We start from the raw sequence: 16,869 nt of genomic DNA, 5'->3' as shown, positions 1-16,869 counted from the left end.
GTACAGAAACATTTCTCTTTAAGGTTTGCTTCATAAAGCCTTCAAGGCTGGTCTGTGTTCCATAATGCAAGGAATGAAGGCTGCAGTTCCAAAGTTTCTAGGTAGTTCCTTCATCCAGGTGGTCTATGATGGCTTTTCACCAGTTACTAATTTTCGCCAGTGGGAAGAGGGGAAGTCAGTCGGCCAGTCACTCCATCTGTGTTTCATGAGCCATAATTTAGGAGGCTGGGACGTGTTAATTTCATTCTAGGTGGCCTTACCAGTTAGCCATTCTAGTGCCACAGCAGAGGAGTTGGGGTGGGGGGAATCATAAGTGGTTTAGATCTTGCCAATACTTTATTTTCTAATGAGGAGGCAGTTTCACATTCTCACATCACCCTATCAAATAAATTTCAGATAATTAACATACTGACCACACTCGAGTGCTCACACACACACACACACACACACACACACACACACACACACACACACACACACACATACACACATGCTCAGACTCACTTGTGAGTTCCTTGGCAGTGCTGCGATAAATCCAGGGCCTCACACATGCTAGGCAAATCCTCTACCACTGAGTCACCCCCTTCTGCTTCCTTTTAGACCTTACAAAATGATTGTAAGAACATAGAAAAGAACACAGCCACCAGTTTCTTTACTTAAAAAACGGTCTCAGTAATAAAGCCCACTTCATGAGGGCCATTGTGACGATCAAATGGAGAAAACCAGGCTCAGCATATCAGTTGACACATAATAAAAAGTGCATGATCAGTTTTAATTAGTATGACTACTAGTTCATTGTTTTCACTTATTTATTTCCATTTTTCTAATGCAGGTCCTCCACTCAAGCATGGGAACTTGAGTTTTTCGCCATACTCTCCATTAGGAGGCATTTGTAAACTTTTCTGTTTTGGTCCTTCTGTCAACAGCATCACAGCCACGGCTGCAAGCATTGGGGCAGCTGGGATTCCTCAGGCGGGTCTGGTCACCATGGTCATCGTGCTGACATCTGTGGGACTGCCCACAGATGACATCACACTCATCATCGCAGTGGACTGGTTTCTGTGAGTATTGGGGACTGTGTTCTGACTCACACAACAGCTCCCACCCACAAGCTCATCCCCTTCTCGCACCCACAAACAAACAGCCTAATGGACTTGAAGGACAGAGCAAAAGACACACCAGCTTGTAATTAAATCTTCCTCTTTATTTAGTCCCCAGTCCTTATCTAAAGTCCCAGATTAACATGCCATGCAAGTTCCCTCCTCTCAGCCTGTAGGGCACATCTGGCTACTCTCCCTTCCACTCCATAAAGCCACTCAGAGTTGGGAAACCTACTGTCTGCAAAGCTGACATAAGTCAGCCAGGCTCTCTTTCGGGTTGCACAACACATGCCCTCAGCAGCTGGAGCAGCAGACCCCACGTGCCCGCTCAGCCTGTTTCTCCTTGGGCTTCTTCCTACAATGGGATAATTCAGGGCAGATGTTTGTGTCTGAGACCCATAAGGTGAGAGATAGCTGTACAGACAGAGAGTTCATATCGTCAAGTAGAATTGATCTGGTGCTCTGAGGAAAACCCCAAGAAATGTATCCTCCACATCTTTAGACCCCACCATGTAGGGCCTGTCTTCAAGCCTTCCTACTTCACCCTTCCAAGGATATTGTCTACCCCTAGTCTCTCATAAATTCCCATCTATTGGAAATTTTGTGTAAGGGACACCCAAAGAGAGTACCTAGGAGAACACATTGGATGCTGGTGTCCACATGGGATGATCTCACTACAGCTAGGAAGAGGCCAACCGTGTACACCAAGGCCAGGGGACACAGCATGAGTTCCTCGGTTACTTAGGCCATCACTTCAGGCCCCATGACTATCAGCCTACCTAGCCACCATAGTTTCTACCTCCCTAAAATGGAGATACCCGTGTCCTCTGCCTGCTGTGGACACTATAGTGATTAAATTCAATGACAGATAAGAAAGAACTCAGTCCATGATCTGGCTCTGAGACATCAATTAACACCAACACTTTGGGGCAAGGGCTGTAGCTGGGTTGGCAGAGTGCCTAATTCGAATCAGGATCTGTGTTCATTCCCCAGAACTAATAAACGGGGCGGGGGGAGGGGGGATGTCCAAACCTGTCATCTCAGCATGTGGTAAGTGAAGTCAAAAGGATCAAAAGTTAGAAGCTGTCCTCCAAGGCCACATGAGCTCAAAGGCAGCCTGGGCTAAATGGAACTGTGTCTCAACAAAAACAAAAGGGACTTTGGTGGAATATAAGCTTCCACTCTCAAGACTTTTTTTTTTTTATCTTCATGGGTAAAACTGATTGAAATGGGTGACATTAAAGCTATATGGTTTACGCCCATTGCCATAGTATAAAAACTCACACATGTTTTTATTTCTTTTAAAGGTTAGAATAATAATTCTTTATGTGCTGACGTAAATAACAATTTTTGTGAAAAGTAATCAATCACTTCTAGACAAAAAAGTTAGCCAAAAGAATGGCACTGGGTTACATTTTGTAAGTCCCCTAAATGTCCTGCTTAATATCAGACAGCTGTTGTTCCAACTGTCACTGCATCCAGTGTGCTATGAGGTTATACATCACATTGTTATGCAAAACTTACCACAAGTTTCCAAGAAAATAAGAGTAAAGGGAGCAAATGAGACCATAGTAATACTATAAAAAAAAACGGTTTCTATCCCAGGACCCCTCCCCATGGAGCCATGGTTTGAGAACCATTGGTACAATGGTAGGTGAAGGGAGGAAAGAGAAAATGTTAAATAAAAATAGAAAAGGGGACTGGAGAAATGGCTCAGTTGCTGTGTAAACATGAGAGCCTGAGTTCCATCCTCAGCTCGATACCTGTTAAAAAGAAGCAGGGTGTCATGGCACACACCTATAATTCCAGACTTGCACTGGAAAGGCAGAGACAGGAGGATCTTTAGAAATGGCTGGCAAGCCAGTCTCACTAAATCAGTGGGCTCCAGGTTCAACAAGAGTCCCTATCTCAAAACATAAGGTGGAAAATAATTGAAGACCACACTGTTGGCCTCCAAACATGTGTGTACACAGTCTAGCACAAAACATACACACACACACACACACACACACACACACACACACACACAAACCAGGAAAAGGGTGCAAGCAGGGAGAGGGGGATGGTCAGCCCTCACTGTTCACCTTCTGTTTATAGCCAGAATCACTGAAAACTAATCACCTTCTTGTCCTTATAACTTTTTTTTTAAGATTTATTTATTATGTATACAGTATTCTGGCATTCATGCCCACACCAGAAGAGGGCACCAAATCTCATTACAGAGAGTTGTGAGCCACCATGTGGTTGCTGGGAATTGAACTCAGGACCTCTGGAAGAGCAAACAGCACTCTTAACTTCTGAGGCATCTCTTCAGCCCCTTGTCTTTATACCTTTTGACAGTGACTGTTGTAGGTATGTGTCAAGTATGAAATCATTCCATTGGAGGGGTACACACTACAAAGAATTAAGAGATGCTTCTAAACACTCCTCCAGTCAGTTCACAATAGAAGCTGGGACCTGGTGATATTCATGGGACCCTCTCTTTTCCTCCCTTCCTGCCCCACCCACCTGCAGGGACCGCCTCCGAACCACCACCAATGTGCTGGGTGACTCTCTTGGAGCAGGGATCGTTGAGCATTTGTCTCGTCATGAACTAAAGAACCGAGATGTTGAAATGGGGAACTCCGTGATTGAGGAGAATGAAATGAAGAAGCCATATCAGCTGATTGCCCAGGACAATGAGCCTGAGAAAACCGTGGCTGACAGTGAAACCAAGATGTAGACTTCACAGAAGTCTTGAGCACCAGGCTTTGGAAAGCCATTCTGCAATGTGTCCATCTCATTGAGCTCCCTCGCGCAGTGAGAGCCCCTTCTCTTTTCCTCCCTACTCTGATAGGATTGGAAAATATCCAAAAACCAGGGAAGGCTTGGCAGCAGCCAAAATACATAATTTTCAGACTACATTTGAAATTGTTGAATCATCTCATATTATTCTTACCAAGTAAGCTACTGGAATCAAACATAGTTTGGATATTACACATTTAGATGGCAAACAATCCTGTGTGATTGTTTTATAAGCAAAAGCACTGAATAAATGATAGGTTAAAAAATTTTAAATCAACTTTCAAATTTTAAAAATCCTTCGGAACACAGTATAATTTTAGTCTTAAAAGGTAACAACTCAATGAGCAATTATCAGTTACCTTTGGGGTAGCAGAGATGTTGCCCCGTTTCTTCTGACTTCTATCCTGACATTATCATTACCAGGGCAATGCGCACATGTACACAGCATAGCTGTGAGGAGGAGCAGAAAGTGTGGTTTTGAGTGAGACTCATCTCATGCCTTGGCCTCAGTGTTCTCATCCAGAGAATGAGTGACTCCTCTAGACTCCTCTCTAGCTGAGATTGCTGTGACACCAGGAGGACTCTGCCTGCCCTGTATAACATGGAGATCTAAAAAGGACACTTAATGGAATGGACATTTCTCTCTAGGGGCAGGCTGTGTGTGGCTCACTGGGTCCCGGGTCCAAAATTTTGGTTATATAAGTAGACATGTGGAAGGCCATTCCAGGAATGAGATTATTTGTGGGGCCCCTTTACCTGTTTCTGGGTGATGTTTGTTTTGTTTACGAATACTAGAAGCACTCCCTTCTTGGGTATTCTTCCCAAACCCAAGGGATGGCTCTAAGAAAGCCTTCTACCACCCCTCAACTGACAATTAGATGTTCAGGAAATAAACAGAAGACTGGCAACTAGCAAGTGTGTTCATGGTCTTATGAACACTATGGAACACTAAAGAGCAGAGAACAGAGTATAGACAAAATTACAAAGGGAGGATTCTTTAATCCCAGCACTCGGGAGGTAGAGGAAGGCAGATCTCTGTGAGTTAGAGGCCAGGCTGGTCCACAGAGTGAGTTTCAGGACAGCCAGGGCTACATAGAGAAACCCTATCTCGAAAACTAAATAAATAAAGATCAAGAATAGTTGGTCTTCTTTACAGACCAGTAAAAGGGAGAGCTACATCTCCGCCCTTTTTGTTAACCTGAACACAGTGTCTTCAGTTCAATTTCAGTGTCGCACAAGGGAGATTTCTAGGACAGATCCATGTGCTAGGTGGATAATCTCATCTCTGAAATTATCTGGTTTTTTTTTGTTTTGTTGTGTTTTTTGGATTTTGTTTTGTTTTACAATTTGAACTGAAGTTCTTAGAATGAAAGAAACAAGATACTTCTTTGTATAAAAATGCCACTTGACACATCATTCAAAATTCTCATCTAGAGTGGGGTTTGCTTTAGTTTTGTTTGTGGTCCTACAAAAAAAAAAATGGTAGATGAGTCAGCTTGAAAATAACATCAATCAGGATGGGAGAAAAGACAACAGGGGCATTACTTTCAGGCAAGGCAGCCCCCAGGTTTAAAAGAGATTAATTATTTTTACCCCCTTAGAATATTCAGTCAAAGATATTCAGTGGGAGCCATCAGATAGTACCAGCTGCCTTAGTTTCTGACCGAAAATAATGAGTGGACATAATTACGCTAACACACTGAGTATCTAGAAACAGCATCTCCCAATCTACAATTAGACATGTTATATCTATCTTGAGTATTTCATGCATATAAAGGTTAACACTAGGCTATGGTGGAGTAATCATTTAATAACGTCAAGCTCTATTTTGGAAATACACTACAGAAGTTAATGTATGTGGCAGTCATTTTACAACACTAGTAGAAGGAAAGTTAATCATGTCAAATTAATGCTGTTACCCGGTGTGATTTTTTTTTTTTGTACTAACCATTTCTTATGAAATCAGGCCCTCTAAGGTGATCCCTTTGCCAGTCCGTCAGAGGCTCTGCATATGCATGCACCCACTGTGGACTGAAAAACATTACTTTGTAGATGTATTTTCAATAAAGAAAAAATAGTTTTACATTAATGTATTTGCATATTGTTGTTATTCTTTTCCACATTTATGGAAATACTGTAGTGAGCTCAAGACATGCTAGAGTAAGATGCCACTCCGGACAGTAAACTCTTAGCAGAACCAGAGGGTGAGGGGGAGATCAGGGGTTGGGACACAACTTAGCCATGAGGCAATGTGTAATGACATCTCTGTGGTTCGACTCCTAAAAACGGAAGACAAAAAAGAGGAAGAGACGCGGGATGCATGGTGCTTTGACAACTTGTTGCTCAGGTCGGATTCCGATTTCTCAAATAAAGGGAATCATTTCTGTGTTGGGAATCAGAAAAGCTAACACTACCATGAGACTCTTTCAAACAGTGATTTCCTGCCTGACCTTCAAATTAGGTAGATTTATCTCCGTGATTACGGCTGCCATTTAGGAAAAGAGCAGAATTAGATCCCAAAAGGTGTTTCAAAAGCAGCCCTAGTTACTAAGAACCAATTATGGAGGACTATTTTCCCTCCAGCTTCTTAATAAAGAATTGGTGGACAGACGATATCATTAATCCCCGGCCTGAAGGTCTAGCAATAGGTCCTTTAATCTCTCTGGCTACCAGCAGGGGGCAGTTAGCATTTTGGGAAGGCTTCAGTGGAATTACAGCGCTTCGTTGCGCGTTTGCGTTTTTCTTAACTTTCATCAATTTCTCTATAGGATATTAATTAGGATGGGAGTTTTTTTTTCACAAATCACTGTATTTGGACCTTTTTCCAAGTTATAGATGATGTTCACTTAGCCAGTTTGGGAATAGGAAGGAAATTGCTCACATCCAACAGAACAAAACCTGAAGAAAGCGATGATATAATCTGGACATTGGATTGCGTCCCGGGAAGTGCCACGGCAGATCAACCCACTGCTAGAAAGTACTCCCTCCTTAAGCAATTTCTCTTCACTCTGCAGCCTAAGGTGGAAGCCCCACAGAGCCATCTTATGGAGCTGGTCTCGCACAGTGAGATGGTGGAGGGGCCACTGTGGCTGAGGAACAAGGCACCTCAGTCCCAGTCTAACCCGAATGAGAAGGAAACAGGTAGAGACCCACACACACACGTGGATGGTCCTAAATCTGCTCACAAACAGAACTATGAAAGAAACGAAATCGGGCTAACATTTTTCACTGTTTCTAAGTAAATATATTTAACTTTGTGTTTTTTTTTTCCTAACATTTTTTCATTTTTTTTAAATTTCTAGTCCTTACTAAGGGCGGGGGGAGGGGTATCGAGCACCGTTTGAGTGAGTCTGAAGGGAGCTTGGAGGAAGGGTTTGTTTCCCCCTGGAGGCGAGCTTTGTGGGCAAGACCCCGCTGGGGTCCGGAACACAGGGCCTCTTTCCGGAGCAGCCCGCTGGGCACTTGACCCGAAGCTGCTGTCAGTCACCAGGCGTCTGTGTTAGTGGGTTGTGTCTCCTCTGCTCCCACCCGGGTGGTCCCAGATCTGGATCAACAATGCCTAGCTCTGTGTGGCCTCCTCTCCGGGCCAGGGCAGCTGAGAGGTGTCATGACTAGGGCACATTCTGAATGAATAAACCCACAAAAAAAAAAAAAAAAAAAAAAAAAAAAAAAGAAGGAATGGAGCAGGAAGGGAACTGCGAGTAGTGTCCTAAAAGGGGCGGGGGGAGGGGGTGAGAAGAAATCCCAGGAACATCCTCTAGCGGTCAAGGAAGCACAGTCAGGACCACCACGGAGGAGGCTTTGGAATTCACCTGAGTAATTCCAAAATCCATAGTAACAGGCTTAATCTGTAAACAGCCGTCAAGTGCTGTAAAATTCCTGAAGGTCTCCATTTCTCCGTTCCCTCTGCCACCCTACCTATGCAAAGTCTCTCCAAGATGCCCCATTTTCCTAGGCATCCTTGAATTTTCCTCTCTCACTGCCTTTCAGGGGGCTCCTCCACAAGTGGTTCTCAGCCTGTGGGTTGCAACCCTTTCAGAGTCACCTAAGACCATCAGAAAACAGAGATATTGCATTTCGGTTCATAACAGTAGCAAAATTACAGTTACGAAGCAGCAACAAAATAATTTCATGGTTGGTCACCATAGCACCAGGAAGGGTCGAAGCATTAGGAAGATTGAGAACCACTGGTCTGCAGTCTAGAAGACTCTCATCCCCCCCATACTTCCTCAGTCACACTTACGCACTCTGAAGGCAGCATGGCAACACCTCCCACCCATAAGGTAGAGTCAGCCGTGCTGCCCACAAAACTGCTACTCCCGCCTTGAGATTTAGGACATTCACATTTCAGTAAATTCTACCCCTGCAAATAGAGTGGTCAGATAAAATACAAGGCACCCCATTAAACTTGAACTTCAGATAAGGAGCAAATATTGTTTTATTGTAAATATTAAATAACAAATAATACATTGAGCATGCAAAATAGGGCACTGGATATTATTTGATAACATGGGAGGCCTGCTTACAAGTGAAATGAAAACTAGAAAATAATTTCTGTGTGACTCGGTACAGTGGGATATAATATGTGAAAGAGTCTGTATGTTGGGGGAAGAATACCCATTTCAATTTTTAATTGCTCGCAGAAAGGGAAAACATTCTTTAAAACTTCTACTTCTAGAATTCCCCACTGTTTATTTCTCTTGGCAGCATTAACACTGATTATGTCCCTGTAACTCTTGTGGCCATCATTTAAAAGCCTGATGGATCACCTCTGAGGCTCGGCACAACTGTCTTAAATAAGTTAAACGATGTTTAGCTTATCCTTGCCTGAAGTATCTGAAGGCTCACATTTGCTTTGTTTTGCTTCCCTCTCATTTTCTCCTTCCCTCCTCACTCCCTACTCCCTCTCTGTCCCAACCCCAACTTACAATATTTTCTGCAATCCATTAAAACATACAAATGGCATTAACATTGCTTTCAAGAGATGGGCACTTTTCTTTTTATTTGGGGGTGGCTTTTAGAAAAGTACCTGTGCACCTGTAATATTGTCCTATTCAAACCCATTTTCCAGTGGCCATAAAGAGGGAAATTGGAGCATTTTTTCAAAATCTTTTCCAGACTCTGTGAATGGTAGTTACTCCACAAGGGCCCCTACATTAAGCCAGGCCTGGTGGCCAGAACAACCAGGGACCACCTGGGAATGCAGGAGAAACAAATACAATTAGACTCTCCCCAGTGATGGCAGGTACACGGCCGCTTTCCAGAGGACAGTGAATCTACTGGAAAATGTCATCAGGTGGCTTAGGAGTCCTTTCTCTAACTCTGTAGGTTCAGGAAATCATAAAAATGTCCCGAAAGTGCCCAACCAGGAGCTTTGAGACAGCCATTGGAAGAGAAAATAAAGAGCATTTAAGATTCAGCTCGGGTCAGTGTGAGCCGATCGGATGGGAGATTGTGGCCAGCCAAGATTCTGTCAACAATACTCATCTGAAAATTGTCACCCAGATCCACTGCACTGATACAGACAGGAGCAGCGGGGTACTAGGCTCCACCTGAGTCCACGGTGGCCTAGAAGGAACTTAACCAGAAGGCAAAGGCAGTAAACGGATGTTTTCTAGGAGGGAGGCTTTGGGGAGGAGTCCTGTTGCCTCTGGAAATCAGCATCTCCAAAATTTGCCAGAGATCTTCAGGAGGGGCCCAAGCACTGCACGGGGGGGGGGGGGGGGGGGGGGGTACCAACAGTCCCTGCCAGGGTCTGCGAAGCTTTTGTCAGACCTGGTTCTCTAGCAGCCTGGCACTGCATGGTGGTTTTGTGAAGCTCACAATTCAACACTCTGAAGAGACCACCCAGCTTCCTCTCCCAGAGTCTCCCAGAGAACAAAACTGTCCCTCTGTGCGCCAGTGACCTCTCCCTCTGACGGCCCCCTCCCACTGCTGTCCTGGCCTCACAGCCAAGTGGAAATGGAAAAGCCAGTCAAGCCTTCCCTTGGTGGGAACCAGGGGATGCGATGCTAAAAGGGCCCACAGAGGAAGGCCACTCTGAGCCTGGAATACTGCTGCCACCGCGTGGCAAGGGCCTCCCGGGCCAGAGCAGCCCACACTGTACAGAAACGCCGAATGTTTTCTAGAAACCCATTGTGGATGGGCTCAAGGAGGGCTGTAGGTTGAGAAATAGCTCAGAAGTCCGAATGAAAACTGAACTTGAAGAAGTGTCTGCAGCATGATCCTCAAAGTGTAGGACCGGATAGATATTACATCCCTTGGGAACTTACTAGAAATGCTAGTTCTCAGGTGCCATCCTCAACCTGGAGTCAGACACTGGCAGGTGGAATCCAGCTGTCCACTTTATTTATTTTTTACATTCCAATCCCATTTCCCCCTCCCTCCTCTCCCCCTGTTCCTCCCACTTCCCCTCCCCCCATCGCTCATCTGCTCTTCTGAGAGGGTAAAGCCTCCCCTAGGAAGTCTACTAAGTCTGTCCATCATCTCGTTGAGGCAGGACCAAGGTACCTTCCCACCCACACCCACACTTCTGTGTCTAGGCTGAGCAAGGTATCTCTCCATATAGAATGGGCTCCACTAATGTGCATTAGTGTTAGGTCTTGGATCCACTGCCAGTGTCTCAGCTGCACCATGGTCACCTATATTTATGGAGTCTAGTTGTGTCTTTTGCAGGTTCCTCATTTGTCAGACCAGAGTCAGTGATCTCTCACCCGCTCAGGTCAGCTGATTCTGTGGGTTTCCCCATAATGGTCTTGACTCCTTTGTTCATATTATCACTCCTCCCTCACTTTGATTGTACTCCAGGAGCTTAGCCCAATTGTTAGTTGTGGATTTCTGCATCTGCTTCCATCTGTTTCTGGAAGAGGGCTCTAGCTTCTCTGGGGTTGTGGATTGTAGGCTGGGTATCTTTTGCTTTATGTCTGGTATCTACCTATGAGTGAGTAGATACTGCATTTGTCTTTCTGGGTCTAGGTTACCTCACTCAGGATGTTTTGTTGTTGTTGTTGTTGTTGTTGTTGTTTTTCTAGTTCTGTCCATATGCCTGCAAATTTTAGGATGTCATTGTTTCTTACCACTGAGTACCATTGTGTAAATGTAACACATTTCCATTCTTCAATTAAGGGACATCTAGATTGTTTCCAAGGTCTGGCTGTTACAAATAATGTTTCTATGAACATAGTTGAGCAAATGTCCTTGTGGTGTGAATGTGCCTCCTTTGTGTATATGCCCCAAAGTGGTATTGAAGGGCCTTGATGTAGGTTGATCCCTAATTTTCTGAGAAATCGACTGATTTTCACAGCAGCTGTACAAGTTTGCACTCCCATCAGCAATGGAGGAGTGTTGCCCTTTCTCCATATCCTCTCCTGCATAAGCTGTCATTGGTGGTTTTGATCTTAGCCATCATGATCAGTGTAAGATGGAAGCTCAGAGTGGTTTTGATTTGCATTTCCCTGATGACTAAGGATGTTGAGCATGTCCTTAAGTGTCTTTCTGCCATTTGAGATTGTTCTGTTGAGAATTTGTTTAAATCTGTACCCCATATTTTCCCTTTAAATTAGAAACAAGCTTGTTTTACATGTCAATCCCAGTTCCCTCTCCCTCTTCGCCTCCCCTGCCCCCCACTAACCTCCTATTCCATCCCCTTCCTGCTCCCCAGGGAGGGTGAGGCTTTCCATGGGGGATCTTCAAAGTCTGTCATATCATTTGGAGCAGGGCCTAGGCCCTCCCCGTGTGTCTAGGCTGAGAGAGTATCCCTCTATGTGGAATGGGCTCCTAAAGTCCATTTGTATACTAGGGATAAATACTGAACCATTGCCAGAAGCCCTATAGATTGCCCAGGCCTCCTAACTGACACCCACGTTCAGGGGGTCTGGGTCAGTCCTATGCTGGTTTCCCAGCTATCAGTCTGGGGTCCATGAGCTCCCTCTTGTTCAGGTCAGCTGTTTCTGTGGGTTTCTCCAGCCTGGTCTTGACCCTTTTGCTCATTATTCGTCCCTCTCTGCAACTGGATTCCAGAGTTCAGCTCAACGTTTAGCTGTGGGTGTCTGCTTCTGCTTCCATCAGCTACTGGATGTAGGCTCTAGAGTGGCATATAAGGTAGCCATCAATCTCATTATTGGGGAAGGGCATTTAAGGCAGCCTCCCCACTATTGCTTAGATTGTTAGTTGAGGTCATCCTTGTAGATCTCTGGACATTTCCCTAGTGCCAGATTTCTCTTTAAACCTATAATGGCTCCCTCTATTATGGTATCTCCTTTCTTGCTCTCCTCTATTCTTCCCCTGACTCAATCTTCCACTCCCTCATGTCCTCCTCTCCTCTCCTCTTCTCCTCTTCTCTTTCTCCTAACTCCCTCTCCCCTCTCCCCATGCTCCCAATTTGCTCAGATCTCATCCCTTTCCCTTTCTCCAGAGAACCACGTTTCTCTTTAAGTCCTCCTTGTTTCCTAGCTTTTTTAGTGGTGTGGATTGTAGGCTGGTAATCCTTTGCTCTATGTCTAAAACCCATATATGAATGAGTACATACCATGTTTGTCTTTTTGTGAGTGCTGTACCCCATTTTTAATTGGATTTTTTGGTAGTTTGATGTTTAGTTTCTTGAGTTCTTTGTGTATTTTGGAGATCAGCCCTCTGTCAGATGTGGGATTGATGAAGATATTTTCCCATTCTGAAGGGAGCCATTTTGTCTTATTGACTGTGTTCTTTAATTTACAGAAGATTCTTAGTTTCAGGAGGTGCCATTTATTAATTGTTGCTCTCAGTGTCTGTGCTACTGGTGTTTTATTTAGAAGTGATCTCCTGTGCCTATGCATTCAAATGTATTTCCCACTTTCTCTTCTATGAGATTCAGTGTGGATGGATTTATAGTGAGGTCTTTGATCTTTTGAACTTGAGTTTTGTGCATGGTGATAGATATGGATCTATTTGCATTCTTCTACATATGGGCAGCCAGTTATACCAACACCATTTGTTGGATATGTTTTATTTTTTCCATTTTATATTTTTAGCTTGTTTGTCAAAAATTAGGTGTTTGTAGGTATGCAGGTTAATATCAGGGTCTTCAGTTCAATTCCATTGGTCTACCTGTCTGTTTTTATGCCAATACCAAGTTGTTTTCATTATTACAACTCTATAGTAGAGCTTGAAGTCAGGGATGGGGATGCCCCCAGATGAGTCTTGATTATACAGGTTGTTTGGGCTATCCTGAGTTTTTTGTTTTTTCCATATGAAGTTGACTATTGTTCTTTCAAGGTCTGTGAAGAATTGTGCTGGGATTTTGATGGGGCCAGCAGTCCACTTTAACAAAACTGTTGCACACCAAGGCTTTAGGACCACTAATCTTGAGTCTGAGAAGGAAGGGACTGTGAAACTGACCACAAGTGGTTTTGTTCCTTTCTTAGTGAAGTGCTGTGGCTCTTGGGCAGGTTGTTCAACATTCCCATGCTTCTCTGGCTCATTTTTACTTCCTAGGATTATGGTGGAATAGATTAGATACGTACTTGAAAAAATGATTTTGTTCAAGGGCTTACTATACTGAGCTAATAAATTTGTCATGATACCACTGCAGTCCACAGAGAAAATTCAGGTCCTTCATTTATTTAACAGGTATTTGTGGAATGTCAGTCATGTGCTGGGCACAGTAATGGGCACTATAGATAAAGCCCCTCCCTTTGTGGAGCTCTATTTTATTCAGGTGTAAAATAGATTTCTGAGAACTAAACTACATCTTGCCTCCAATATTTGTATACTGAAATTCAACCCCCATGAACATGCATGCTCAGAGCAAAGGCCATATACCTGAAAGCCAAGAAAGGACCACTTACCAGAAGTCAATCATGCTGTCACTCCAAGGACCTTCAGCCTCCAGACTGTGCCAAATAAATGTGTTTCCTTTTAGTTGCCCAGTCTGTGGTGTTTCATTATGGCAGCCCAAGCAGACTAAAACATGGGATAAAAATAGTCACTGATGGCTGGAGAGATGGCTCAAAGGTTAAGAACACTGGCTGTTCTTCCAGAGGACCCAGGTTCAATTCCCAGCAACCACATGGTGGCTCACAACCATCTATAATTTGATATGATGCCCTCTTCCTGCATGTAGGCAGAACACTGTATATATAATAAATAAATTTTAAAAAAAAGAATAGTCACTGTTATGAAGAACAATAGCCGGGGGTGGGGGGAGATCTGGAGAGGGACCAGAGAAATGTACGTACAGGGTGGTCAAAGAGGCTTCCTGGGAAAGTCTTTTGTAAAAGATCTTAATGAAGTAAAGCACCAGCTTTGGACTTCAAGGGAAGGAAAAGCTGGTGGCAAAGCACCTCAGGTGTGCAGTGTGGACTGCCCAGGAAGCAAAGTACCATGAGCAGCCAGTGTGGCTGGATGAAGGGGATGGAGACAGATAAGGACTGAGGCTCCATCTGGGAGGGTCTTACAAAGCACACGGAAGAGGAGGGCTTTAGTCTATGTATGGTGGGATGCCTCTGGGAACGAAGGGTTAAGAGACCCTTTACTTAGATGTGAATGTGCCACCTCCAAAATTCAGTCGTCGATAGCATGGTGATAGTAAGCATTGGGCCTTTAAGATGTGAGGAAGCCAAGGACGCTTCTGCTTCATCAACAGTGACTAGGATAATAAAGCCCTTAAAAATGAGGCTCCCTGCAGCCTTGGGTTGCTCACGTCCTGAGCAACCCAAGGCTGAGCAAGGTTGCTTCCACCTGAGAAGACAGTGTTCTTCCTTCCAGAGGATGAGCTCCTCCACAGACAACTGAACCTTTATCTTCAGTTCTCTAGCATCGCAGGAAGGTAAACCCTTGCTCTTCATAAATTCCTCAGTGTCCGGTATTTGATGATAGCAAATGGGACTGAGATAATACATAACTTCTCTGTTTGTCCTTCAGCTTGACAGTTTTTGCCCAAATCTTCAGGGTAAGTCAGTGATGTTCTAATGAGATGGTCAGCATCCTTCAACGCCATTTCCTGCTCTTCCTGCTCCCTTTTCTCTTCCCTACATTCTTCAATCATCCCTACCTGGCCTATCAAGAGAGGGCCCCATGAGACCCCCCTGTTTCTCCACCTGTCATCCCCATTTCACAGGAATGAGAATAACTCAGATATGAAAGTCACCCTCTGTTGGTCGGGGCACAAAACACAGCCAGGGAATGAGATGAGGTCAGGGCACACAGCATTCTCTTCAGAAACCTCCCCTATGGCATCCTTATTTTCCAGCCATATCTGCAGCTGGAAGGTCTGGGTTCTGCACTGCCCACTTCCCCTTTTGCATAAGAACCCTGTGGTCTGGCTCACGATAAGTAAGGTGGAAAATGAGGGAATTTAGCAAATTGGATCCCTCCATAATACCTGCTCTCAAGCCGATTGCCTTGAAACAAGATCCTATTTTGAGAGCCAAATCCTGAGTACTGTCGATTTCTCTCTACCATAATTATTCCAATTTCTTCAGGCAAATGAGTGGCCTTGGCCGGCTTGGCAGAAAGTATATTCTGTGAAGTAAAAGAGAAAATTACATCAACTCTTCCTCAAATATTATATCATTGTTATGGGGGTGGGGAAGGCCTGGCAGCAGAGAATTCTTCTCTGTAGTTCTTTTTCATACAAGTTTTTCAAAACCTCATCTCCAGCTTCCTAGTTCTCCCTTGGAGATTTATTCACTTATGAAACTCAAACTACTTGGGTCTTTTATGTCAGACTTGAGTTTTTTCCCTCCATAATTTATTCCACATATCCCTCCCTTGAAGTTGCAGGTCGTGTCAGGTCAGGCCACCAGGTCACGCTTAACTTCCTGGACTTCAGAGGCCCTATGAGCTTATCCCTTTATGGGCTGAGAGCCCCCACGGAAATAGGCCATCCTGGACTTCAGATGCTGAAGGAGCTTGGCCCCAACTTCTCACCATGGATGGATTGTGTCTGGATCCTCTCTGGTTCTTTCCTCGTAAAAGAACCCTCATGAGGAGAGGTGGCATCACCCAAAGTTAACGGGCATCTTCTCCAAGCCTTCCCTCCAAAAAGATGGCTTCTTGTCTGGACCGGAAGCATCGATGGGGCGGCAGCAGCCTCTCTCCAACCCAATTCCCATTGTGCAGAAGGAAGTCATGGGTCCATCCTAGCAGAGTGAAAAACTCCCTTGTCCATCACCTTCTACTCACCTTGTCCTGCTCTACCCCGTGCTCTCTGTGAGCTCCTGAGAGCGGAGTCACTCCTGGTTAAGTCTGCGCACCGGCTGTGTAGCCTGAAGCTCCAGATGCGCATCAGAACCTTTTTCTTTTAAAACTGTATTTATTTGTTTGTTTGCATATTATTGGAAAAGACATATGTGAAGGCTGGAGGACAGCTTGTGAGAGTCAGTTCCTTCCTCCCCACTGTTTAGGATCTAGGGATTGAACTCAAGCAAATGCCTTAACCCACTGAGCCATCTCTCCAGCCCCAGCCTCCTTTTTTTTTCCCCACATTCTAGTACCTGCACTGGTAACTTCCCATCTCTATACCCAGTATCGCCTCCTTCTCTGGGGAAGCAACATTAGACTCAAAGAAGTTTGTGGAGATTTAATCAAGACACTCTTGGCTCAGGCCCAGCACCTAACGTGCTCAAAAAATTATATCTTTATTAGGGCTGAAGTTAAGCAGAACACCAGTGCACCACTCTGGCCACAAGGGCTCTGTGTAGTGATGTCACTTCTGAAAAATCAGCAGCGCCAAGGACTTTTCCTGCTGTTGTCAATGCCAATGTCCTCACTAAGCGCTGCTTTCCTGTGTTTAGTCTCCTGTGACTGCGTCTGCAGAGGGAACAAGGCTGCCACAGGATGGCAGCAGATGGCCGCCATGGTGCTTTCAGGCTCTAAAGCCACATCAGTCTGTTGAAGTGAGCTATTCAGCTGGAATATCACTGTAAGACAGGTCCAGGGAATCTGGTGCTCCAGGGAGGACTATCTATCAACACATCACAAGAAAACTGGCACAGATTAAGGCTCA

General features: G+C 44.6%; 1 protein-coding gene and 1 long non-coding RNA gene across 2 annotated transcripts in view; one reads left to right on the top strand and one right to left on the bottom strand.

The window, feature by feature from the left end:
- Positions 1–3,822, top strand: part of Slc1a3 (solute carrier family 1 member 3) — a 78,185-nt gene extending 74,363 nt beyond the window's left edge. The window contains 2 exon segments of the mRNA NM_001246722.1: positions 927–1,061; positions 3,615–3,822. Coding sequence (NP_001233651.1) covers positions 927–1,061; positions 3,615–3,822 — 343 coding nt within the window.
- A 9,109-nt stretch (positions 3,823–12,931) lies between these two features.
- Positions 12,932–16,629, bottom strand: LOC118238252. Its single transcript, XR_004768044.1, has 4 exons — positions 15,792–16,629; positions 15,244–15,383; positions 13,709–13,823; positions 12,932–13,351 (listed from the first exon to the last, which is right to left on the bottom strand). It is a non-coding gene; the product is annotated as an uncharacterized LOC118238252 (long non-coding RNA).
- Between the last annotated feature and the right edge of the window lie 240 nt (positions 16,630–16,869).

This window comes from Cricetulus griseus, chromosome 2 (genome assembly GCF_003668045.3).
Source record: "Cricetulus griseus strain 17A/GY chromosome 2, alternate assembly CriGri-PICRH-1.0, whole genome shotgun sequence".
NCBI lineage: Eukaryota > Metazoa > Chordata > Mammalia > Rodentia > Cricetidae > Cricetulus > Cricetulus griseus.
Note: the sequence above shows the minus strand (reverse complement) of the source record. Positions and strands in the feature narration are given on the sequence as shown.